Source organism: Pseudopodoces humilis, chromosome 9, assembly GCF_049639895.1.
Source record: "Pseudopodoces humilis isolate 2021_Gansu_Grassland_sample_001 chromosome 9, ASM4963989v1, whole genome shotgun sequence".
NCBI classification, from domain to species: Eukaryota; Metazoa; Chordata; class Aves; order Passeriformes; family Paridae; genus Pseudopodoces; species Pseudopodoces humilis.
The window spans coordinates 11,275,714-11,302,377 of NC_142208.1; the positions used below are offsets into that span (position 1 = coordinate 11,275,714).

General features: G+C 38.3%; 2 protein-coding genes across 2 annotated transcripts; one reads left to right on the forward strand and one right to left on the reverse strand.

The window, feature by feature from the left end:
* Positions 1-6,364: 6,364 nt before the first annotated feature.
* EXOSC3 (exosome component 3) lies at positions 6,365-9,367 on the reverse strand. The gene is made up of 4 exons (XM_005520473.3): positions 9,101-9,367; positions 8,819-8,968; positions 8,086-8,237; positions 6,365-6,674 (listed from the first exon to the last, which is right to left on the reverse strand). The coding sequence occupies exons 1-4, from the start codon at positions 9,365-9,367 to the stop codon at positions 6,473-6,475; spliced, it is 771 nt and encodes a 256-aa protein (XP_005520530.1). The 3' UTR covers positions 6,365-6,472.
* A 405-nt stretch (positions 9,368-9,772) lies between these two features.
* On the forward strand, positions 9,773-17,700 carry DYDC1 (DPY30 domain containing 1). Its single transcript, XM_014250536.2, has 7 exons — positions 9,773-9,993; positions 10,606-11,062; positions 11,834-11,986; positions 12,091-12,201; positions 13,469-13,549; positions 14,426-14,503; positions 15,534-17,700. Exons 1-7 carry the CDS (start codon positions 9,773-9,775, stop codon positions 15,579-15,581), a joined length of 1,149 nt encoding a protein of 382 aa, XP_014106011.2. The 3' UTR covers positions 15,582-17,700.
* Positions 17,701-26,664: the final 8,964 nt, after the last annotated feature.

The following is a 26,664-nucleotide window of genomic DNA, read 5'->3' on the forward strand; positions in this document are numbered from 1 at the left end:
GCAGCCGTGTGCTGCCAGAAAGCCACATGGAGCAGCAAGTTCTGCAAGAAAGAGCCTATTGCATTCGTGTACCATGTTGCACTACACATGCCAGAATGGCATGGGCTCAGGGAGTTGCAAAGAAAAGATTTTGAGTCTTTTCGCCCAAAATTGTTATGGTAGTTATGTTTTTATCTACGCACAGAAATCAAATGGATTATAAAAAGCACTAAAGTCTTAGCAGCAATAAAAAAAATAACCTAAGCAAACCTCATAGCAGAAACAGCGTTACTGGACTGCCTGAAAGAGATGGGGAATTTGGAATTATTAAGAATTTGTGGCTCCTTTTTTCCTGGGAACTACATGAAACAGTATCTCTGTTTTTTCTCCTTAATCAGCATGGCTCAGTTGTCTGTCAACACCAAACATAATATGCTGAAGTGACTTTGTAATTTTTTTAAAATTCAATCAGCATTAGAATATATGTATCTGCCATGCTGACACAGCAATCTTTAGAAAAACATTATGAGAAAAAAAAAAAAGATTGGCAAATTTTGTCAACCATCATTATATAATTAAAACCCTAATTTCTGCAGGCTGTCAAGATTCCTTTCTTCTGAATTTTACCATAGTTGTGGACCGAGCTGACAATATTTGGCAATGGTAAAATGGCAGCTCCATTATTTTTGTTTCCATGGTAAACACACAAAATGAACTTTTTCTTAATGATACTTCTGCACATTACACCTCTAACAACCTGGCAGCTGGCCTATCACAATTCCAAGGTAGCCAGTATTGCTGAGGAGGAAAAACCCCCACCTATCACAAAATGAAAATATTTATTCTTTGCCCTGGGAAGGAGTCCATGACAAGGCACCAGGTGAGAATAACAAGCACTTCATCTCACAATTGATACTGATTTTATCTGTCCCTATTGAAAAAATGTTGCAAAAAAATGCAGCAAAATCTCAGCCCACACATCTGGATTCCATCCAGGAATACCCTCCAACTTTACAAAGCAGCAAAATCCTTTGAATGTATGCACATATCTAATAGACACAGAATTTAAAGAAATACGGTGTCATGAAAATAGTGGAATCTAACCTTCCCTACCCACACCTCCACAAAAGCTTGCTTTCCTTGCATTAAGTGGAGGTGCAGCAACAATTACTTTGTCTTTATTAGGATATCTTTGCCTTCATTGCTTCAGAAAAGTAGTGAAATTTTGGCAGGAAAGCTGAATGGAAATTTGACTTCTTTGGTTTTCTGCTTTTTCCTTTTGATAAAATCTTATTAAGATTGATCTATTATAGCTGAGTTTTTCCATGCACCTATTCACATGTCATTCCTATATATTTCCTCTTAAAAAAAGAGACTAATAAACTCTCTAACACATATACACACACACACTTCACAAAGCAACAGACACCAGTATTTAATCTTCAAGTTCCCAGGCTTTGAACAGTGTTCTTAAAAAACACATTCAGCCCTTCTCTTCTTGCCTTCATAATTCAGTTTCATAGCAGTGAATGAGGAGAATCAGTCTGTAAATTGCTTGCACATCAGTTAATTAAATTTCCCTGGCATGCCTGTAAGTCAGAATGCACTGTATCAGTAGCTATGCTAAAACATGATCTACTATTATGAAACTTTCAATTCATGTACAGAATGACAAAGCTGTGCATTATTTCAAGAGTTTTTTCTTCTTCTTGTTGGATCATGCTTCTATAGATCAGCCTTAGACCAAGGGCATTGTTAGACAAATGGCTTCTATTAAAGAAACTGTCTTTTCTACGAGGGAACAGGAGACCTCTAAAGCAACAAGGAAAGACAGTGGTGGGGTCTAGGCCCTAGGTCTGTAAAAGGACATCCAGACTAAGACTTTCAACACCAAGCCAATAAGATCAGATGTAGATATAAAAAAAAATATACAGCTTTTCACCTACATGCTGCTAAAGGCAAAGCCACACAGAAGCAGACTGACGTAGATCTTCACTAGGCCAGGCACAAGCTGTCTCTTGCTTGGAGGCTGTACAGTGACATGTACCCTTGTAGGGGTGTTCTCAACCTCATCCTGATTCCCAGAAAATAAACACATCAGTCAGCCTAGACACAGAATCTCAGATTTATCTTAGCTAAGATGACAGTAGTAAACTGCAGTAGTCACAGAAGAAGACAAAGGAAATACAGGTCTTTTGAAATGAGTTCATTCACATAAGTTCACAGTGGGACACCAAGAAGAGATTGGTGCAATACCTTCCATCTGAACAAGAACAGGAAGAAAGAATTAGTAAGTCTTTTCAGTGGGTATACAGTTTCTTACAACAAATCTCTTTTGCAATAGCTTAACAAACACTGAATCACAGAAAAGCCTATCATTTACAAGACAAAAGATAACCAAGGCATTTGGAAAGTGCAGATGAGGTCATTAGTCCTCCCACTGTCCTTCAGTCTTTAAATATCCTTGTGTCAGATGAGTGTAATTGCTAAGTGTAAGCAAAATAGAATCTGTGGTCTATAGTTTGTCTCCTGTTCACTGCAGTGTTACAAATAAAGTATTTTGATTTTTTTTTTAGTATTCTCATACTATGTAGGACACTGAAGACCAGTAAAAAAAAAGGTATTTTTAATGACTATTCAAGCCACTAGAACAGTGATCAAGCCTCAGGCTCTGCAAGCAAAACCAGGTTCTTGAACATCAAGAACCAAGTTCATCATCAAGCTCTAATTACCCAAAAAGATAGCACTGAAGAGGCAGTAATAGCACTTCTGTAAAATCAGGATATCAGAGGAAAACAGTCATTCTACAGTGATCCTGGTGTTAACCTGCAACTACTCTGTAGTTTCTATTAAAATCCATGCACTCAGTATGTTTCTAGGCTATTTCTCTTACAAGTTGTTGAGATAAAACTGGCATGTTTAATTTCTTACTATGGCCTTCAAGGGTAGCTATGCATCTTAAAATCTATAGAAGTCATGAGTAAGGACAAGACTGCTTGTGTTAATACAAGTGGAATGTGCTACATTGTCTTTAAGACAAGTTTCTGTACTCAGTCAAATAACATATCTCATCAGGGTGGTTTTATGTAGCTAGAAAATCTGATGTAAATACTTTTCAGGTAAGCATTGGAGGTGAACAATTTTAAGGTTTGAAACCTGTTGATTTAGCTGTTACTCAGAGGTATTTGTCCAAGTTCTAAGGCAGAAAACTGGGCTTTCTCTAACAAATTTGGCATTCTCCAGTAGAACTGCTTTTTATATTTAAAATCTGTGAGAAAAATTATATGACCTCTTTTGCTAAAGAACATCCATGTGATAAAACCAAAATAACCCTGGTATTAGAAGTGTAATGCCAATGTGGGTCATTTTGACAGAACTTGGCTAGGAATCAAATACACATGCCTGCAAGCCTCAGTTCCAGCTCCTGGTGGCAAGGTTGTAATGAGTAGCTAGCCACGGTAAACTTCTAATCTAGCAGAGTTACAGCCACACTCTAACCACAGCCTTAGAGTTGAGCTCTTAATCCTCTTATTACAGAGCTATTTGTCTGTGTAACTTTCTTCTGCTAGAGCAAAACACAAATGCATTGCTATCAAACTGAATTTCAACACCGCATTTCTGTACTTTGTGATATTATTTGTTCTTGGTCTTTCTACATCAACCTAGGAAGGGCCACAAACTACGTATTTTATATTTTCAATGCATGGTTTCTGTTTAATTCTTGGTGAACTTCCTTTTTAAGAGGTTATGCTCATCTTTCATGGGCATATGAAGAATTTTCATGTTGACATCTACCATTTTTACCTAACTTGATTGCAACAGCTTGAAAGAAAAGCAATATAACAAAGTATCCAAAGCACAATCATTGAGTATCTGAAATTAACAACTCTAAATACTGACTTAACCTAATAAAGGTGAACATCATGGAGAAATGCAACAGAAAAGACATTCTACTTACTTAGCAAGGTACATTTCAAGTCCACAGCATCCCTCCCGCAAGTCCCGTTTCCAAGAACATATGGGTTTATGTGCCTTTAATCGAATGTGGAAGACTTCCAGCCTAATACGTAACTAAATCACGATCAGCCTTTCTTCCTAGAACCAAATTATACTTCATAACCTTTCCTCGTGACTGGTTTAGTCACCAACATAAGATTACAAGTTCGCAAAGATATGGTTTAGATTTTGCCTGAATGTTTGGTTTGTTAGATAAAGCCTGTCAAATTGTAATTGGTTTGATATGCTTTTTTTTTGTCCAAGTTAAAAAAAAAGCAAAATGTGAATATCATCTTCTGTTACTAATGTGTTTAAGTGTACTTTCTTTCAAGTGTTTTTCCCCACACCCATTTTGGTCACATCCCCTGTAATTTTTTTCCACTGTATAAACTGTCAAACCAACTTAAGTATGGAACATACTAAAAATGATTGTGTAAGGGGTAAAACCCAATAGCTTTTTGGTTATTTAATTTTGCTAAATTAATAACAAGGATAACTTTAATGCATTTTGTATCCTGTTCTTGATGTAACTAAATTTGTATTTGGGTGATAAGTGGGTGAAAGTAGGACAGCATGATGCGTGATATGAAATAGTGTGCTGATTATGTTGAGAACTTTCAAGGTTGCCATTTGGTGTGCTGCACTACCAAGCTGGCATTTTAACAGGGATTGTTCATTTCTATCTTGCAGGTTAAGCTTGAAACACAGGCTTTTGGAAGGGAAAGGAGTTTCCTTAGGTAAAGGGCAGTGGTAAGGTTAATTCCATTTCAAACCACAACTATCCATTAAATGATCCATGTCATTGTGCATTCCTGTGGTTTCATTATTATGATCCAAGAACAATTCACAGAAAAAAAAGGTAGCACCCTGAGATAATTTGGCAAGTGCTTTTTTGCCTATGTCAGCTATTGTTCCAATAACAGACAACCTAGAGAGGCTCTGGTTAGCTGAAATTGAAAAAACTCTGGAGAAGAACAGGTATGGAAAACCTGATTAATTTACAGCTTCTCATGTGTAGCAAGAGATAGACTACTGCCCTGAAAGGTTTATGGGATAGGAATGAAAGTCACTTCACCTGGGAGATGACAGGTGAAAAAAGATTAATAAAGACCTACCAAGCCAGATGAGCAACGCCCTAGATGCTCAACAGGGAGACCACTGAAATTCACAAAGAACTCTGAATTGTAGCCATTTGACTCACATGGAAACCATCAGAGTTGTGTTCTTGTGGAACTAGGGGAAGCCCTAGGTAAGCACATTACAGATGACTCAGAGGAGTTGGCTCTGAACTGAAGCCAACTTCTAAATGACAGAAATGCCAAAGACAACCCTATCATCAAATGCCATAGGTTGAGCTTTGGATGAAATAAAGAATAATCAGGAAAAAATATGTTTCAAAATTAATTAAGATGGTATTCAGGCTTACCCTAATTAGTTCATTTTTAGTAATTCCCTTTAACTATTGCTATTAAGCCATTCAGCTAATTAAGAACCACAGAACATCACAGATTTAAATGACTGCCTAACAGCTGCAAGCAGTTCATTAGGTACCTACAATCAAGATTTTCTCCCACAGGAGGAAGGTATCAGTAACTACCCTTACATTAATCCAGGGCTCTTTTTCTCTCTCAGAACAGTAGCAAATTACTCACATACTAAAATTCACTTAGAGCTTACCCTTCCTAGGACAGCATCTCCTCTATATGCATCAGAGGGACTGTTACACAAAGAAGCCAAACATAGCTTTTTCTCAGAAATGCTGGTTTTGTTAAATATTAGCAAAGCTCTATGGTATCTTCATGCCATTACTAAACAAATCGGTGTCTTGAATCAAGAAACACATGGCTATTACCGTGACATCCTAATCACTAAGTCCTTAATGCTACTAGGCAGGTCATCTCTTAGGGAAAGTGATAACGTCCCTTTGAATGTATTTTTGGTCTTATCTGATCACTTGCCTTAACCACCCTGTGATTCTTTTATGCTACACCCTGCAATTATTTTCTGGTATTCTCTACCTGCATTTCTATTCCCAAATTTCATAACATATTAATCATTACTTCATGTCACTGTACAAATAGAGCACCCAACCAAAATTAATGACTCATGGGATACTTTTTGCTACCCCAAGTAAACATGGATTGTTTGAAATTTTAATAACTATTAAAAAAAATACATGCAAGCTCAAAAAAAATGAACAGTTTTTTAAAGAAGACCTAAGTTGTTACACTTCAGAATTCAGAGCTAATGAAAGCTTCTAGAGACCATCTTCCCATTAGTCAGAAAATTCATGAACATAAACAGGGCTTCAAAACTATAAAGATAAGTTGAAACAAACTCCTTAACACAAAAACAAGTTGAATGGATAAAGAAGGGAAAGAAGAACAACCAAGGTCTAGTACTTTACTTAAAAAAAGGCTTTTAATATAAATCTGAATACAAAAATAACCAAAACACCCTACAGTAATCACAAACAAATCCCCAAGGTTTTCTCTTATCAGTTCCCTGACAGTTTGGCAAGCGCTTGTTTTCTCTGTTCTGCAGTCATATACTCACAGGCTTCCAAAATATTTACTATAATTAAAGTCTGTTGAACTGTTTTTGCTTTTACCCATATTCTTCCATTCATTCCCACCACCAGCTCAAATGGGTACAACTGTGACAACTCTTGAATTATTTCACATTTGGGAGCCAAGAGCCTGTGAACAAGACCAAAAAAAAAAGTCAGAGGAAGAAGTGCTCACACTTACAGACACCACATTATTATTGACCAGTAACTCCAGCAGTACTGCTATTATAGGAGATATTTAAGAAACACTGGAAGATGATTAAGCTGTATATACATCCAAAATAGCAATCCAGTATCAGATTTTCAAGGTTTCTATCATATAAAATACATGCACCTAAAAAATAAAACCATTGTAAATTTAGGTTTTTTTCTCACCAGATTCAGAAGCAATCCCTAGCAAGTTTTAAGTGAGTTGATACTTTTACAACAATTCTATGATCTAATAAATTCTAAAAGTACATTGTTCAACAAAATGGCATTTTTAAGTGCTATTTATAAATGTGATGCCCCAGATATGTCTTTCAAAACAGGACTTCCCTTCTACTTCACGAAACAATATTAACAGCAATAAACAGACTACTTCATTTTTATTAGATGACAGCATACTAAATACTGTAATATGTCTAGGATTAAATCAAGCTTGAACAAGTATTCACAAAAACTAAAAGCATATCATGGTTTAGCAGTCTACTTGTAATATGCTGTTACTCTTTAACTTTCATACAGACAAAATTTGGAAAACAGAATGGCTGCAAAAAGTTTTTGTATCAACTCACACTGACTTCTGACGGGACATATAAATCAGACAATTACAATTAGGGAAAAGCTGCTCTGCTTTGCCTGATTGCTTATCCAAAGAACAAAAAACAAAAAACTCCACCCAAAAAGCAACAACAAAGTTTGACTGCTGTTTATCCAACTAGTCTGGTATTCTTTGACAGTCATAAAAAAAGTCTTACATTTGCATCAGCATAAGCAACTCTCAAGTTCATAATATATTTAAAATCTTAGGAAACAGTTCCTGGATTAATGTGTCAGTTTTAAACTAAAATCCTACATTTACTTTCATCTGTATCCTTATTTCAATGCTATTTATTTTTCTTTGGAAATCAGAAAGTCATGTAAAGATCCCTTTAATCAGCTATCAGCAAAACATACACCCTTCACTACCCCATTAAACAGAAAAAGGGCAATAAGCATTGACAAATTTTAAACTCCAAGGTACTACGTACATACACCTGAAACACTATCCTGAATGTTTGACTTCCCCAGGTCACTACTTCTGTTTCCTATACTGCCTTGGCAACCACATCATTTTTTTTAAAAAAGTCATGCAACACTACACAAAAGACCTTCTAAGCCCCTTAAAAGGAAAAATAAACTTTCCTTCTAGATCAATCCATACTCTATTCAGTAAAAGTGGTTTAAATGCACTACAAGAATTACACAGTCTGATTTACCAAACTGTCCCCACTGCTCAGAAGAAACAGTTGTGGCAATCTTACACATGAGAGCGACCACTGATGTTTTTTAGTACTTACTTTCTTATTAGACCTAAGGAGACTTTAAAGAGGAAGCCGTCTTGTCCAATTATTCCCATTCCACTTGATTTTCCACTGCTGTCTATACAGACCATCTCTGGCTCCATGTCTTTATTTGCTACAACAAACTGACCGTAAATAAGATCTCCCACCTAAACAAAACAGCATCAAAAAACAAAAGTATAACCTCTTATAATCATTTAGCAGGACATCAATAACAAATACCACACTGGTCTATTTTGTTTTTCTTTACAGTTCCTTTACCATTCTGGTAAAGGCATTTCATCCAAGAGCAGAAACTATGGCACGCATGCGCAACACTACAATTCATAATAGTGCTGTTAAAAAACTCACACAACTAACATTTTCTACCAGCGTCACATCTTTTAAAACCTTAACATCGGAGTGTGCTTTCGGATGCACCTTATTCGTGAACTGAGCTGCTCCTGGCAGCACTATGAGCAAATGAAAACATGAGAGTGAAGCACCCAGCCACCTGAGAGAGGGCACACCACGCTAGTCTGTCCTCCCAAGAAACCCCAGAAAGGCCGCGGCCTAATGGTGCAAAACCCTCCGAAAAGGACCAAGGCGAAACCATTACAACTAGACCCGCACACCTCCTGTAACGTGGGCTTATGGAAACACTTCCCCTAAGAAAAGCTACTGGAACGCAACAGAAGCGCCACCAAACGACGCGGCTGGAGCGCTACCGCCAGCTACCCAGGGCACCCACCTGCACGTTCGGCCTGTTCCTCTTCGTGGCGCCTTCGAAGGCCAGGTAGGACAGGGACGCCGGCTCGCTGCCGCCCACGTCCAGTCTGAAGACGTCCCCCGCTTTGACCGTCACGATCCCTATGACGTGGTCGCCCTTCACCGGCACGTACTGCAGCGGGGGAGGGGGACAGAGGGGTCAGGGGAGCGCGGGCGAGACCGGGTCTAACACACACACACACACACACACATACACACACACATGGACATGGACACGGACACCCGGGTCCCACCGCGCCCCTACCCGCTTCTGCTGCGAGTCCACCCAGTAGGCACCGCCGCCCGCGGGCCGATGCCGCAGCAGCCCGCACTTGGTCACCAGTAGCCCGGCCCCGCTGCGCCGCAGCCCCGGCCCGCACAGCAGCCGCCCCTGCGGCGCCGCGCCCGCGCTCAGTCGCAGCCGCTCGCCCTCCGCGTCCTCGTCGTAGTGCGCGGGGAGCAGCAGCAGGTCCCCGGGCAGCACCACCTGCCCCACGAGGGCCTCGGCCGCCGTGCCGCGCTCCGCCGCCATGGCCGCGCCGGCGCAGGGCCCCTCAGGCCCGGCCGGGCGGCTGCGCTCTGCGGGCGGCTGCGCTCTGCGGCCTGCGCGGAGCGTTCGCGGGCCGCCAGCGACACCCCCCGGCCGGCACGGCCCAGGCCGCAACAGCCGTGCCCAACCCGTTCGATCCCAGAGCTGCCGCAGCCGGCTCCACACCGCTCTCGGCACCTCCGCCAGCTGCCTTTCCTTCAGGGAAGCAGCCCCCTTCCTTTTCTGCCAAGGAGAGGCCAAGATAATGCCGGTGCACCTATGCGTCGCAATTAATAAACACACGGAGTTAATTCTTCCAGCTGCAGTTGTTTTCAGGGCTTTTTAATACCCGATTAGAAGTCGACAGTAAAACAAACAGCTGGTCAAATTTGAGGTGAACGTCAGCCGATGAGTGTGGCAGGGAGCAGAAAAGATCACGTCAGTTGTGAAGGGAATCTGCTCACAGAAGAGATGGCACTAAAACAGGTGGAAAGGATCACAGTGGGTCATCTGCTCCGTCCCCCCCGCTTAAGCAGAGTCGTTCTAAAGCACATGCACACAACTGCGTCCACACAGTTTTCAGTACCTCCAGAGAGATTCCACAGCCTCTCTGGGCAATCTGTCCCAGCGTGTGTGGTCATCTGCACAAAATAAAGTTCTGCCTCCTGTTCAGATGGAACTTCCTATGCATCGGTTTCTGACCACTGCCTGATGTCCTACTGGTGGGTACCTCGGAGCAGAGCTTAGCACCTCCCCTCTAGATATTTATGCATATTAATGAGGCTCCCTATCAATCATCTCTTCTCCAGGCTGAACAGGCTCAGCCCTCTCAGCCTTTCCTTGTACCAGAGATGCTCCAGTCCCTTAATCATCTTCATAGCCCTCTGCTGGACCCACTCCATGTCTCCATCTCTCTCTCTCACTGGGGAGCGCAAAACTGGACACAGCGCTCCAGGCGGAGCCTCACCAGGGCTGAGCAGAGGGGCAGGATCACTTCCCTTGACCTGCTGGCAATGCTCTTCCTAATGCACCTCAGGATACCACTGGCCTTCTTGGCCACAAGGGCACTGCTGGCTCATGGAGATCTTGTCCACCAGGACCCCAGGTTCCTCTCCACAGAGCTGCTCTCCAGCAGCTGAGTCCCCAGCTTCCCCCGGTGCTCAGGGTTACTCCTCCCCAGGTGCAGAGCCCTGCATCTGCCGTTGTTGAATTTCGGGTTCTTCTTCTGCCCATCCCTCCAGCCTGTCGAGGTCTCTCTCAAGGGCCACAACACCCTCTGGGGTCTCGGCCCCTCCTCCCGGTTCTGTGCCATCGGTGACCTTTCCGAGAGGCCCTTCACCCGTCCATCAGCTCCCGCGGGCGGCGCTGGGGCCCGCTGCGCTCGCGGCGCTGTTGCAGAGCAACCCCGCGCCTTCGGGGCCGGGGCCGGGCGCTGGGAGCGGGCCGTGCCGAGGGCTGCGTCCCGGGGCTCTGGGAGCTGCTGCCAGCAAGGAGCCGGAGCGGGGCTGCTCTCCGAGGGAAGGCGAGCGGCTACAGCGCAGCCCCGCGGCGCCAGAAGCAGGGCAGCGACAGCACCGGCTGCCAGTGACTGGCGCGGAGCACGGGGCGAGACGGGCTGACCGGCCAGGCCCTGCCCGGATTCCCAACACCAGGCGTAGGGATAAGGAGCAGATCCTCCCCGGATTCCCAACACCAGGCGTAGGGATAAGGAGCGGGCCCGCCCTTCCCGGAGCGAAGGGGAAGGGGAGAGGCCCAGCCTGTGCTCATGTGGAGCCCGGGCAAGAGGGCGCGGGTGGCGGGTCCGGGTTAAGGGGGTGGGCACCATTAAGGTCACCCGGAGCCGCCGTGAAGGTGGAGGATGGGACAGGATCCGATGCTGTGCCAAGTGCCCGGGCGCTCTGCCCCGCCGGGCCACGGCTGCCCCACACGGATTCAGCCCCCTTGACAGCAAAGGAGGGCTCGTGTTTACTTAAACTGGGCTAGTAAAGTGTGTGCACGGAGATCTGTGCCTTTTGTAACTGTAGAGTGAGTGCTTCAGGCCCTCGCCTTGCAGACACATCTTGAAAAGTGCTTTGACGGTTCAAACTAAAATTATCCTTTAATCGTCTTTAGAACTACTCCCATGTTCTCCGAGTATCTGTGTATAAGTTTTCTATGTCCTGTTGTGGTTTTCAATTTGTTTGTTTTTGTTATCATGCAGACCTAGAATTAGCAGCATGTTTCCAAGTAGTTTATGAATTATACATGTCTAAACTGTAAGGTGGGGTTTGAGCATTTTTTTTTCTGCAGTGATTGATATAACTGACCTGTCACTGGAGCTTTTAAGAACTAAACCACTATTAAAATAACCTGTATAAATTGCAAGCTTAGTAAAAGTAATGTCATAGTCAGTGTTTGGTGCCTGAAGCAAGAATTTTTAAACCCCCTAACTTAATTGATGTCCAATATCTGTCTGCTTATTGTCTGTAGATTTGGATGGAGTCTCAGTATCTGAAGCAATGCCTGGGAAGTTGCTTGAAGAAGGGGCTGGCAGAGATTGTAGAGCATCAGCCGGCAGATCCCATCGAGTATCTTGCACACTGGATTTACAATTACAGAAGAAACTTAGATGAAGAAAAAAAGGTGGATCCAACTTAGGCAAAAAAAGATTGCTGCAATATAGTTGATGCTATTTAATATATCTTTCATTTTTATGTTCAATTGATTCTATATTACCTCTGAAATAGAGAGTGCTGGAGAGAGCTGAGCTGGAACAAGAACGGGAGGCAGCCCTAGCAGAACTTGAAAGGTTGAGAATCCAGGAGGAAGAGCAGCGGAAACTTGAAGAACAACGTCAGGTTATGAATACTTAATAATAGATAATTCTAGGCAATGCTCACTTTTATCTCACTTTTCTGAGTAACTGAAATTATTAATCAGCACACGGGTAGGAAAACTTACATCCTATGTGGTAAAATATTATTAAAAAATGATGACTGTTAAGGTAAAAAGCAGCCAATTTAGGACTTATGTGAGAAGTAACTGAAAATACTGTTTGAGCTTATAGTATGAGAAATAAATACAGTATCTATGTTTCTAGCCATTCTTTATAAAAGAGACATGTGAACTCAGTGTTGCTGTGGTGATATTGATGTGACCTAACTGGATTTTTTTGTATGGATGACTTTCACGATGTTAAAATCAAAAGCTTAATTTTAAATTTATGCTGATCATATTATGCCCAGCTCTAGTGTAAGATGCATTCATTTTATTTCATTTGGAGTTTAATTATTTGCAAACAAAACATAATGTGCTTAAGGGTTTCATGAGTGATGTAAAATAATAAATAAAAATAGAGATTGTGTGTAGAGATAATTCACTGAGAATTAAATAAATCACGTAAGCTGTGGGAAAGATGTTGAACAATACTCAGATGCATATTTTTTTAATCTCTTTTTTGGCTATAGTCAAATAGTGAGGTAAGTTTTGCTTTTACGTACCAAAAAGGAACAGAAAACTATGACCATACTTGTAACTGCTCACAAAATGCAAGAGCAAACAGTATTTTCTAGAGTTGTAAATGTAAATACTTAGATGATGCAGTTTCTGAAGTTTTGATGTAATAGGACTTATGTTCACAATTAATAAACACTTCCTGTTAGATGTTTCCTGTTGTAAATAGAAAAGGTTGCTGATAGACATGATTAACATTAATGACACTGCTTGCCAAATTTTTCTATAGTTTTGATTCCATATTGATTCATCCGTCTGTGCTAGGTATTACACAAAGTATCAAAGAGCTTAATCCAAAGCGTAGGAGATAACTGATACAGACTGATAAAGAGCATGTGTAATAAGACAGGATCTGAAGGGTGTACACTAACTTCAGTTAACTGTTTATTCTTCCTCTTGGTAATGAAGCCTTTTTATCCATAAGAGTCTCAAACCTTTGAAAATGTTAAACCAGATGATACTGAAAGGACTTTGTTATTAACATAGCAGCTATGTTTTATGCTTACTTTTTATTTATTATTTCAATAATAAATTCATCGTAAACAAAGTGGTGAAAAAGATAAATGTGGGGTTTTTTTCTTTCTAATTTGACCATTCTTAAACTGATTGCAGGCTCAGTTGGAGAAAGAACGTGCAGAGCTGGAAGCACAGATTATAGAAGCTGAAAAGCAGTTGGAGCAGGAGGATCAAGAGGTTTAAGCTAATGCTTAGTTGTTGGTTTGAAAATGCCATTTATCAGCCACTTTTTCCAGATGCAGGCATCAATTACAAAACACAAAGCAGAAGCCCATGGGTGTTGAATTAACACATAATTAAAGAAACAGGAGTGTAGATAGGGGGAAATGTCTTATGCTTGGCTTTTGCAGTCTGGGTTTTATACTTGAATTTTGGTCAGAAAAAAACATAAATTTATTGCAAAAATCCAGCATAAGGTCAGCTTAGCTGATTCTTCCACATTCCTTGATGGTATTTATTAGAAAGTTTTATAAAATAAGCATGTCTAATTTAAGTATCAAGACAGTAATGTTTTACAGGGTGTTAGCACAAAATCCATTTACTATACCTGGAAAAAGAACTGTGCTTTGGGTTTACAGTGCCTCTGGATTCATATATCTTAGTGGTGTATGGGAATTTATACTAAGAGAAGAGTGCGTATACAGATATTTGTGTTTATGGTCTTTAAATGCTGCTTCCTTAGAAACATACATGGATAATTGGCATGTTTATCTCCCTAAAGCTTTCAAGTACTCTGTGGACCACAGAGTATTTTATAAATACTAAGTTTTTAGAAAACTCTTATAATACTGACAGAATGTTATTGTAGGATGATGAGAGTATGAATGCGACAGAAACAATGAATATGAAAAGAATTAAATTGCTGTTAATTAAAAAAAATATATAAAAAATAGGGCTAAGCGTACAAAGACCGTATTCCCATACTACTAAATTTGTATAGCACTTACCTAAAGTATTCTCTTTATATTAATACATAATGTCATTTTAACACATCTGAAATGTGATTTCATGACATGGGACGTTTTAACTGAAAACTGGTTTTCATTGCCACAGGAAGATGAAAACACAATATCTGAAATTACAGATAGACCTGGAACACCTACTTCTGAGGAGCCAGATGCAAGTGAACTGGTCAGTATTTAGAAAGAGATTATTAATGATTGATTGTTACAGATTTGCTTTTCTCTGCTGACCTATCAAGAGGTTAAAACTGTTTAAGGGATGGTATTTTGGCTACAACCTCCAAACTGCCCATAGCTGCACTCTGGTAAAGGAGTTCAGCCATTCTAGAAGACTCTGTGGTATTACCTCACTAAATCCTCAAGATTTAAAACACCCTTTTGTATTCAAATGTGTTACTGACTAAAGCATGAATATATTTAAGGCGGAGGCAGCCTTTCTGTGCTGTGTGAACAGTTATGTACAACAAGTACTAAATCATTTCTGGTATCAGTTGTGAAATTCTAGCTCAGAATTTATGTTGTTCTATTAATATGTTTTATTCTTAAGGTTGCTTTAATAGCAGCCTGTTTTAGAAGTGTTCTCTCAATAGATTTTTGAAAATGCTTGTCACTGTTCTTAGGGTCAGCTTCTCACAGGTGTTTTTTCCACTGAGGTAAATCAGACGTGTATGCAATATCTCATATAGCCCAATTTTTTATAATTTTCTGATAATTACATATTTTAAAATATTATTGAGGCTTTGGGCCTATTTTATGAGTTCTTATTAAGAAAATTGCAAAACCAGAAGTGAAAATGAGTCGTCAGTAGTACCTGCTGCTTCCTACATGTGCCAAGTTTTCATGCCTAAAGGCATTAGATTACATTGGCCTTTGGGGTTTATTTCAGGTTATAAAACCTTTATTTCAGGTTTTACAGTGATACATTTGCTACAAATTAAGAACAGATTGATAAAATAAGACATATAGGCCTGTATTATTGATTCTGCCCTCAGAATCGCAATGCTTCATCCAAATTTGCTGGATTTTATAGTAGAAATCTGGTGATAACATTCATTTTATTCATTCTATTGAATGGAAGAATACATGCTTATATTGATAAGTAACAGCTTGTCTATCATGGGCAGTTTTTCCCATTTTCCTTTTTACAAAGTTCAGTGAATGCTGGTAAGTGATAGAATTTTTTTGTTGTTGTTTTTCAGAGTCAAACAGATCTCCCAACAGTAACAGAAGAAGAAGAAGAAAGTTAGAACTGACCTGAAAGCAGTAAATATATTTTCTGCTCATTACTTGCCGATCCTCAAGTGTAGTATCTTGATTTATGTATTTTATAAATAGAACTGATTTACATGCCTGTTTTTCCAGTGTCTGTTTCTAAGGTGTTTGTATAAAGTCTCTTAATTCTGACACTAACTCTTTTTGTTTTTAAACCATTGTAGCTAACATGGCTGATTTGCAGGAAGAAAACTGCAGCAAATATATTTTCTACTTATTGCATATCGAAGTAACCGTAATAAATATAAATATAACTAATATGTCAATATGATTTGAGGAATAGATGCTACAATATGGTAATTTGAATCAAAAGAATAAAATCTTACTGAAAATGATTTTCCAAAAATTTGCATGGTTTCTGATAGAAAAAGGGGATGCTCTACAGATTAAAAGATGGAGAGAGTGTTCTGGACATCAAACTTGGTGCAAAAATCCAATCAGATTTCCCAAATGTATTTGAAAGATGTAGATTTCACTCTGACTCAGTATATACTAGAAGATCTTGTCTCCTAGAAGTGAGGTGGTCTTTGTAACATGAGGTGTTTGCTCTAGGTTTTATTATTAGATAAATATATTTAATATTATAGTTATTATTAGAGTCTTTTTGGGTATTGTGTGGTACAAGGTAAGCTGTGTCTGCATATTAGTTTTGATTAGTAACATTTTTAATCTTTTCTGCATTTTCCTTGAATTTGTAAACCAAGAAATCAAATCTATGTTCTCTACTAAGTACCATTATAATTTCTCAAAACTTATTTTCTAAAAATTTAGAAGAATATTTAGCTCAATCCATGGTTATCCATAAAAATAAGTTCTATAATCCTTAAAAATGCATTTTTACAAGAACAGATGTTTGTAATCACTGATATCTTGGTATAGGTTATTAAGAATGTTCTGTGTCTCTTCATGACAAATGGAAAAAGCATCAACATTAAGAAATCCTGTGCTTCTTCAATAACATGTGCCTTTACATCTCTGTCTTCTGCTACAGGTTAGATGGTCATGGCCAATACTGAAAATACCTTTCATTACAAAATCAGTACATGGTTAATGTATTCACTGCATTCTTCAGTCTTGGGATGAAAGAGATTTTTCTGATAATTTCACTTCAATTTTTTAATAGTATAGCTTAGTCTAAGGGGTTTGCTGTGCTTGGCAAACTGTTAAAAATATCTATTCACCTAACAGACAAGGGTCAATCACATAATAAATATTTTCCTGCTCTGAATAACTTGTTTTGATCATGTAGATCAGACTAAGAATAATCTTACCAAATTTTAAAAACATGAGCACTATTGATTTTTCATATAGTAATATATTATTTTTTCCTTAAAGATGAAGTACCTTTATTAAAAGAATCCTGTGCTCATTTTATTGCTACATTGTTTTTTGGATGCTAATAACCACATCTATATGAGCATCTTTAAAGTCAAAAGAGGAAAATGTCACCAGGTATAAATACTTAGAAATGTTTGTGTAACTTTTGGCGTCATGAAAAAATGGAACTGCTTTTGTGTCTGAGTATTCAGGCTTTGTTATCTACAATAATTCTGATTGGTTTGCAGTTTCTGTGATCGTCAGAACCTTTCCAGTGGCATGAATACACCTTTGTGGTTGATGTTTTAGGAGACAGATTTTGACAGTTTACGATTATGTTTGTTAGTAACAGTTAAAATGGAATAATTTAAGGACACACTTTGACACCGCAGTTCTAATTACACCTGTTAACACTGCATTCCCAGCAGCCTCTTGGGCCAATCTCAAAGGAGTAAATGGATAAACAGATGGAGTTTGTCTTTTAAACCAATATGTATATGATTCTTAATATTTAGATTAACACTTCCAAAAACTGGTAACTCTTTGTCCATTTACACTTAATGTCCAGTCATGTTAACCATGAAAATTTTAACTTTCATAGAGCCTTCAAAATGTAAGATACTATTTTAAAATATACTAGAAATTAATTATAAGGACGTGTTGCTTTCATTTTCTTATCATTTCATATTGTTTGTATCTTTGTTTGATTTTGTTATACATGCGTCCACTAGAGTGCATCCTAAATAAACACACTGGAAACTGTCAATTATAGCCCATGAAAACTACAACTTCTGTTTGTCATTTTGTTTCAGCTTATTTTTAACTATGACTTTTTCTTTGTGATGCTGCAGTCTATATTCCTCATTTATTTCAAGGTAGGAAGTTTTGGATGGAAAATTTTATCAGAAAATTACTGAACAAAGGTCAAAATATAGTGGTAGATTCCAATTTACCTGTTTCTTTATTGTTAGGTACAGAAAACATTTGTTGTTAAAAAGCTATCCATAGAAATGCCCATATTTTTCAGGATCTGATGTGCACAGACCTGGTGCATTATTCCCCTTCTACAGCTTTATAGAAATTCTTATCTTGGATATGGGACAAGACGTAAACAGTTTTTGTCTCAGTGCTTTCTTGAGATGCAAACCTGCCTGTAGGTTACTCAAAAACATAGTTCACAACAAAGATGAGTTCTCCTTGGTTGTCTAAACCTGGAAGGAAATTAAGACAGCTTAAAATAATTTTTGCCTTCTCTTCCTGAACTTTCACCTTCTTTGGAGTATAGCAAGCTAGTCTGGAGGAGGACAGATGGCTATTTTAGTTACTGCACATGATGTGATTTCAGAAGTGTTAACACAATTTAACCTCTGCATAAAATGTAAAATTGTACGTTGGAAGGAAAAAAAAGCAATTATAAAATGTAACTTCATCTGCAGTTTACACTCCCTTTGAATAAACTTTCATGGAATGAAGAAGATAAATTCATAGACAAATTATGAAAATTGTCACTGAAAATAAGGTGCTAAATACTGACAGAATACTTACGAAATTGTCATTTTTCCTTTTTTTCATAGTAAGAGCAGTCTTTTTTAGGCTGTGAGCAGGTCATGTTCAGATCCTTCAGAAAACATGCTGGTAGTAACATGCCCATTCACAGCTGTTCTCATTCCAGCAATACTGAAACACAAGGATGAAAACAGATAGGAAGCCCAGAATAGGACAAAATTATTCAGATTAACTATCAGTCTGCTCACAGAGGTGAAAACAGTTCTGCAGTGTGAGAACCTTCTCTTGCATGGAGAAATATGTGTTGCAAAAGGCACATTTTAAAAGTTTCCTTTTAAAGTTTTAATAAAATAAGTTTTATTAAGTTTACAGTCCCCTTTATGATGAATGGCTTTCCTTCATAGTCTAAAGAAACTAACTTATCTTTTTGTAAGCAAAAGTTTTATACAGTAATTTGCTAATTGTAATGGGAGCCAGATGAATTAGTCTGGATTAAATGTTAAATTTAATTCCTCTAAAGTTTGCTAATACAGCTTACTCATGTTTGAAGTCAGTTATTAATTGCTTTACTTCTTTGAAGACTTTCCTGTACTTAGGTTAGAAAAAGAGCAGTGTTGTCTATTGACTACAGCTAGAAAAGAGTCTAAGCCTGTTATTTGCTGATAAGGACTGATGTACTTTTTAAAATAACTTACCAGTACACTTGTTTGCTTTTTCAGTTTTGTTTGTGAGGTGCTGTTTTTTGGGGGGTTTTTGTTTGAGGTTTTTTTTTGTGGGGGAGTTTGTTTGCTTAGTTTTGTTGCTTTTGTTTGTTTTCTGGCACTGCCATTATAAACCTTCATGCAGGCATTGTGTTTTATACTTGTGTATTTGTTATAGTTCATACAATGGAATAAGTTACACTGTTAGAAGCATTTGTACAGGCACTCGGTTAATAGGAATGGAAGAAAGGCTGGGTATAGGAAGGTGCCCTTTTTTTGAGCTGTGTCAGTGTAGCAGTTTTGGGAAGCTAAGCAGAAGACTCATGCCCAGAATTTGAGAGTTCTCTGATGTATATGCAACTTCAATCCTGTGGGTCTTCCCTGTTAACTTGTACATCATGGAATCATCATCATTAACCAAAATCAGTGTCTAACTTAGATAAGAATTTTTGTAATCTATGCTGTTTTTTTATTTTAAATATATTAGAAGATACTACATCATGAAAAATTACATTCATTAGAGCCTGTCTGAAGATACTGGAAAATTGTTTCCATTTTTTCTTTAGGTGTAGGTCATCCAAAATCAATGCCCAAAAATTCAAATAATTTTATTATTAATACTGGGCATTTTTTTTATCACCTGAAAGTAAATGCACATTGATACTGTCAAGTGATGTAATGAGCAGAGAAGGTTGCCATTTGGTTCTTGTTGATTCATCTTTTTTGAGTTGCCTATTTCAAAGGTTGTATTGACATTTCTATACTGCTACAGAAATATATGCTTCACTAAAAATTCCAAATTTCCCCCATTACTTTCATCCATGACAATTTAAAATTTCAATGTACTTTAAATGATGATATGAAGCTTGGATTTGATTTAGAAATAAAAATTGATATTTAGGCATATCATACCAAAGTTATCTGAATAATCCTAGCTTCTCTAAGGGCATTTAGAAGGTTTAGGAATTTTTCAATGAACTCCCCTTGGGAATTCTGCTATTTTCTTTATGTAGTCATTCATGGATCTCAATAGAAGTTGATATCTGTCCTGGTTTAGGGGTCACCCCAGGACAACATCATGAAAGTTTTGGGTTTTTCTTCCAAAAATCATGGGAAAGTACTCATGAAAAATGTGATTTAGTTTGATGCAAGAATCAACTGGTGTTTGGGTTCAGTAAATTCTTTTATTCAGTGGTTCCTCCATAATTCAGATGTTATCTAGTAGATGCCAGATAAAGGAATTGGCTTTTCCTGGTGGAGGAGGAGGATGTGTGTTTGAACTTGATCAGTATTTTGGTTAGTCTATTTTTCTTAATGAGCTGAGTCATATTTTCAGCTCTATTGTAGAGCTGATTGTTGTTGTTTTATTTAAAAAAAAAATGTGGCAAACCCTTTTTTGGTGCACTGAAGATGCATTCCAAGACTGAGAGTCTTGGTCTCATTGCTGAAAAAGTTGTGGTTGAAACCGTAAGAGGATTGAGCTCTCAACTAACAAGGCGTTCTACCTGTGAGAAGCCATCTCTTGGTATTAAACTTTTAACATACTTAATATTGCAACAGGAGAGAATTAATAGCCTCAAATTGTATGCAAGGCAGATACCACAGAAATAAAATAGCTTAATTGTGGGGAGGGTTGGAGACAGGAAATAATAAAATAATAAATCATTCCCATTTCAGCAGAGGGGCACTGCAGCTCTCTTTTGCTCTGTTTCAAGTCACATTCCTGGGAGCGTGTTAGGCTTCTCCAATCATTCTGCTTAATTTCTACTCCACCTCTTGGATATACTTTCTTCCAGAAATGACTGGCTGCACACTGACACACCTGTATTTGGTTCATTATCTTAAGCAATTGCGGTTTTGCCACTGATGTGTTTAGTAGATAAGTTAAAAAAATTATATTTATTTAGCTGATAATTGTAACCCTGGAAACAGGATCTGTTTGTTTCATTGTAAGCCAGGCTGCACTGAAAAGTTACCCTCAGGCCCTGACAGCTGAAAATTTCTAGGGCTGGGACTGTGGTGCAGTTCTGAGACAGCTGCTCTTCAACATTTTTTCCTGTGGGCATATGTGTCTAAGAGGAGCCTCTAGTGAAAATGCACCAGTATTTTGTTTCTCACTTGAACTTGGGTTGAATGTTATTGTATTTGCTTTTATTTTAAAACTACTGAGTCAGATTCATTGTTAAGAATTATGAACCCTACAAAAACTACCACTGATGATATATTAAAGCACTATACTAAAACACTAAGTATTCTCTTACCTCAAAAGTTTGTGTTTATGGACACCTGCCTCTTAGTATCTTTAGGATAAATGGTTTTTCCACTGCTCACATGTAGGTCACTGTTACCTGTAGCATGTTTTCCCCTTGCACTCCTTATATGACTTTTCTAGGTTGTTTTCTTTTAGCTATCACTTAGAAACTCAGCATAGCTACAGTGTGTTTATCTGTCTATTAATTTTTCCAAGCTTTGCATGGCACAAAAAATCAGGAAATACAGCCAGACCTATATATTTCTATTTTTATACATTTATACTCTTGACAAAGGCAGGCTTCTTTGTTTTGGTGCAGTTTCTTCAAAAGTCTCTCCAGCAGCTACAACTCTTTCATTATTCTGTGACTACAAGAAAGTCACCACTTTTGTGTGTGGTAAGCACATGCAGCTGGCAGCAATACAACAGTATTCCTTTTCATACTTCTTTAAATCAAAGGGTCATCTAACCTTGAGAGAAATGTCCACTGACTTCCCTCAGTTGTGCTTTGTTTGGTAGGATAAGTGAATTCCTAGTGTTAAGTAAAATAATTTTTTATTGCTTACAGTATTTCATAGTTATAAACACCATAAAAATGAAACCTACAGCTTTCAATAGGTTCACATATTTTTGAACTCAAAATCTGGTAATGAATTTCATATTTTAGTTTCTAAGGAGATCAGGTCTGTGCTTACTGAATTTGCTGGCAGGAATCCCACTCGAGTCCTAGTAAAACACTGGTGTCAACTGCGTGGGAATATCTATATGTGTCTTAAAAATAATTACACATTGAAGTCACCTTGCTGACCTTGCCTGTAAAGACTTACAAATCCCAGTGACATGTTTTATGCAGAGGTGGAGAGGGAACAAACTAGAACTGACTACCCAAAACCTCCAACTGCTGCTCTTGGGATTCTAAGCCATTAGTAGCAACTGGGAAGAATTTAACAATAAGCTGCAGTATAAACTTGCCATTAGTTTTCTCATTAGCCAGGATTTCTAAAAACACAGAAAAGAGGATACCTGAGAGGAGCTGGCTTATGCTAGGTGCCGATTTCAATACCAGTTTTCAAAAGCAGAGAATTGAGATGCTTCACTTCACTGGATAAACCTTCTAATATGTGTGAGTCAAACATTTTTTCTTCTCAGAGTCAATAGGAGTAGTTGATAGGTTTTGATTGTGGTAGGTCTGCTCTGATCTCTGTTTTCTGGCTGACTTATCAAACTGTTGAGAGGCCAAAGGCAACACTGGTGTTTAATTACAAGCAACACAGATTTGTGGACATAAAAAAGAAGCAGTAGCAGGAAACCTGTAAGTTGTCAACCTTCTGTCAAGAAACAGGAAAGAATCCTCTGCAGAGAAGTTGAATCAGTGATTGGTATAAATGTAGGAAATTTAGGTGCTCCTTAAATCAATTCGTAGGAAAACCTGGAAGAGGGAAAAAAGAAGAATCAAGGGTAAGAAAATATTGGAGGAGAAGCTAGAGATACACCCTAAGAGCAGCTCTTCCACATGTTTAGCTATGAGCTTTACCTGTGGGGAGCCTATATACCTATGTAGGGTAGGGTTAAAATGGTAAAGAGAATAGGTTTGTTCTTCTCTTTCCCTGCCTAGTAGAGCTTCAGTTTCCACTTAAAGGACTAAAACTGTCTTCTTCCTTGAGATGATTTAGTGTTGCTGGCTTAGTTTCTGGAGTAGTGAGATTTGTGCATAACTTAAATACTCTCCATTGCAAGAATGAAAAAGTTAAACCTTAAGAATAAAATTTTGAAGTTTATGGTCTTAATTCACATTGCAAACAATGATCATATTCAGGAGATTTTTTGGGGGCTTTTTTTGGTCATTTGAATAATTTTGCATGTTTTAGTACAGCAGGTAAGATGTAACATTCCAGGTACTGATATTTCTCATTGCTAAAAGTATTCTTGTTGCTATGGGTTAAAGCAAGATTGTAACACAGTGCAGAGCTTTTAAATTTGTTTCAGGGTAAAGGACTTGGAAGAAAAAAAAAGAGGAAGAGTATCATAATTAAACTGTGAGAGGGTAATTATGTTTATAAGTCTAAGGATCTTTTGGTGAGATCCGTTTTCCATTCCATATTCAACCTGTTAACAGGAATCTAAAAATATTGATGTGTTGTGATTGCTGTATGAATTTTTGTGTAGTCCTGTTTATATACTTGTGTTAGTTGATCCTACATACCCTTCATTCATTATTTAATATCCCCTGTTTAGACAGAGATCTATGAATATTTTTGGCCATGTTTTAGTTCAGACCTGCCTCTCTGAAACTGCTAAATGGCCAACTGCAGTGAAATCTTTCAGAGATGAAAGATAATAATCTTTGCTAATGTATTTGTCTGGGTGAGGTATGTGAAATTGCTACTTAAGTGGCAACCTTCCCAGTCTGGATCTACTGTAGTAACAAGGTCAGGTTGGAGGATTTTTGAAAGATGTCACCAATCAGTTGATTCAGTTAAGAGTTTCCTGCAGACCTCACAGCACCAGTAGAGCGTTTGAGCTCTGTAGCAGTGACAGTGGGAGAATTTCTGAAAAGGCTGTGAATAACCATGGATGGGAATCATGGATAAAATGGATGTTGGATGTGTGCAGTATCTTTTTCTTCTGATAGCCATACAAGCCTAATTCTTGAGCTCGCAGCATCATGTAGTTATTTTCAGTCATGCAAAATGCATGTAAAATTATGCTATGCATTATTTACTAGATTAGTAGTGAGTGTTTGAGTAGATGTTTGCCTGTATCAAGCAGTTTAAGTATGTAAATATTTTCATTGCAAGCATAGAAGAGGTACATCTGCAAATATTGGTTATTGTTTCATATATACTATACATAAAGGGAAGACTTTTAAAGGGTTTTGGTCCAGAGAAGTAACTACAGTTTTATACCAGATGAAGGAGAAGTATCTTCTGGCATTATATCTTGAAAAAGTCAGATGTGTCTGAATTTAACCTAATGTTCCTTGTCAGAAAGCCAGAATTAATGAATTCCACAACTGTTCTTGCAGATAGGTTTCTGAAATCTGACTTCATGTACTAAAGTCAATATTTGTTTCAAAGTCCAAAGACCACCTGTACTCTAAACATCTGTGAAACACTGTGGCAAAACCTCTTGGGTAATAGCTGTTTAAATGCATCAGTCTCTTTCCTAAGGTACTGAGGAAATCCTAATGGTTTACATATATACACTAATAATGTCACAAGACATGGGAAAGCAGAAGATCGTACAGAGCCCAAGCTGCTGGAAGCCAGCTGAAGTTCCCTAGCCAAGCTGAGATACAGATCTATGGCTGCAGTGGGGTTTAGTCTGGGCAGGTGATCAGACCTGTCATTCACAGCAAAGAGCCCTGTGACTACTCCCACAGAAAGGAATGGTGGCTGCCTGTGGACCTCGTGTGTGGTCACACCCCATGCAATTGAAATTAAGAGTTGTACTTTGTTACATGTCAGATGACAATCTTTCCCTAGCCAAACAACTGACCATAGCAGCTGGAAAAAAAGCTTCCAGTACAATATATAGATTTTTTTTTTTTGTAAGGTTAAAGGGAGACCTTTTCTAATTGAAGACTTTTCCATACCTTTCTAAGGCATAATTTTAACAATGAATTTACTAAATTTCTTATGGTGGCTTATGAGTAAAATGCTAAATCTTTATGTTGTACACTGCTACCTTTGCAAATTGAAAATTTTAATTTGTGAGGTGACTATGGAACAGGGCTCTATTATTTCCCTTCTACCCTCTCATCATTTGTGAAGGGTACAAAGAACTTGTGATTCTGTTGTAATACTTCACATAAGTATCTAACACAAACAAATACTTGTGCATTGCTCTACAGAGCTTGTAACTTAAACAGGAAAACTGCCAAAAACTAAAGGCAGAACTAATTATATACCAGTATGGTTTAATATTGTTTAAATGAAGCAATAGTAACCAATCAGTGGAAAACTTTAAACTTCAACTAATCTATCTATTTTTGCACCATTTCTGATACAGCAAGGCTTATTTGTGAAGACTGATTAGAAAAAAGGAATTTTTAATTTATTATTATTTCAGGGTTGAGGCATGAACTGCTAATACTAGTGAATAAATAAAAAAATTATTTTATATTCATTTCTGCTTAGTTTTAAAGAAATAGTGCTCCCAGTGAAAATAACACCAATATATATTTTAATGAAAGTCTAATTTGGTCCCACGGTAGCTTTAATTGTTTCATAAGAAGCTAAAAGCTGATGCTTCATGTATAAAGATCTGGCACATATTCCTTTATAACATGGCCATGAGCAACCTGTTCAAGGTGGTCCTGCTTTGAGCAGAAAGTTGGAGAGTAGAGATTGTCCAGCTTCAAACATTGTGATTCAGTGAGGTATTGGAATAGAGAATTTGAAGTCAAACAGATGCAAAAAGGACAGGCACAGGGGAGACAAGCAAAATTAATTATTTTCTCTGATATTAGTAATGGAAGAACCTGGAAAGACTACTTAGGAAATGGTGGGGATAGCAGATGGGAGATGCAGCAGAGGATCTCTTTGAAGATGAAGTTACTGTGGAATGAGTTACACAGAATGCACACCAAGAAATTGCTCTGACTGGAATTTGTATTTACTCAAAAAGTCATAAAAGCCCTCCAGAATGAAAAAGTTGCTCATGGTCATGTGCAGGAGGTCCAATAGTCCAGTCTGGAGAAGGTGAAAGATGAGATGAAAGAATAAATGCTGGATGATTTGGGCAGGGCACACACTACCTTCTTTCCTTCTACAGTCACAACCTTTTTTTACTGTTCTGCAATATTTATTTTACCCTGAATGTTTATGGACCAGTGAAATCTACACCTGCACATTTGAGAGGCCTTGAGCCACTCTCATTTTCAGATAATACTAGATAGAGGTGAGAGTGTTGTTGAAGCAGGTGGGTAGTGAGTTTTGAATTCCCCATGTTCAAACTCTTGCTTTGATCAGGTTTGTCATTCTTCATGCAAAGGAAATAAAGACATCTTAACAAATCTTCCTTATGTTAACTCTAGAAACAAACCAAAACAGCTACCTCCCCCTAACCAAAATGTACAGGCTCAGTCAAGGCTTTTCACCAACCAACCAAAAAGCTCTCAAGGATATTCCCACGAGGCTTGCGTAATTTACTGCTCATTTCCAATAGGAAAAAAAAGATGGACTGCAGTAACTCCTTGAAAACACATTATTTGTATCATACAAACTACTAATAGTAAATAGCAAAAGTGAAATTAGTATTAAAGTTGTTTTTGTAAACACC

What these genes read in the sequence shown, in the direction of transcription:
- EXOSC3 (XM_005520473.3), bottom strand. Translation starts at nt 9,367, where the DNA reads ATGGCGGCGGAGCGCGGCACGGCGGCCGAGGCCCTCGTGGGGCAGGTG. An exon ending in TGGACTCGCAGCAGAAGCGG is followed by an intron (nt 8,969 to 9,100) that starts GTAGGGGCGCGG and finishes CCCCCGCTGCAG; the next exon opens with TACGTGCCGGTGAAGGGCGA. An exon ending in TCCTTAGGTCTAATAAGAAA is followed by an intron (nt 6,675 to 8,085) that starts GTAAGTACTAAA and finishes TCTTGTTCACAG; the next exon opens with GCTCTTGGCTCCCAAATGTG.
- DYDC1 (XM_014250536.2), top strand. Translation starts at nt 9,773, where the DNA reads ATGAGTGTGGCAGGGAGCAGAAAAGATCACGTCAGTTGTGAAGGGAAT. An exon ending in AACTTGAAGAACAACGTCAG is followed by an intron (nt 12,202 to 13,468) that starts GTTATGAATACT and finishes AACTGATTGCAG; the next exon opens with GCTCAGTTGGAGAAAGAACG. An exon ending in AGCCAGATGCAAGTGAACTG is followed by an intron (nt 14,504 to 15,533) that starts GTCAGTATTTAG and finishes GTTGTTTTTCAG; the next exon opens with AGTCAAACAGATCTCCCAAC.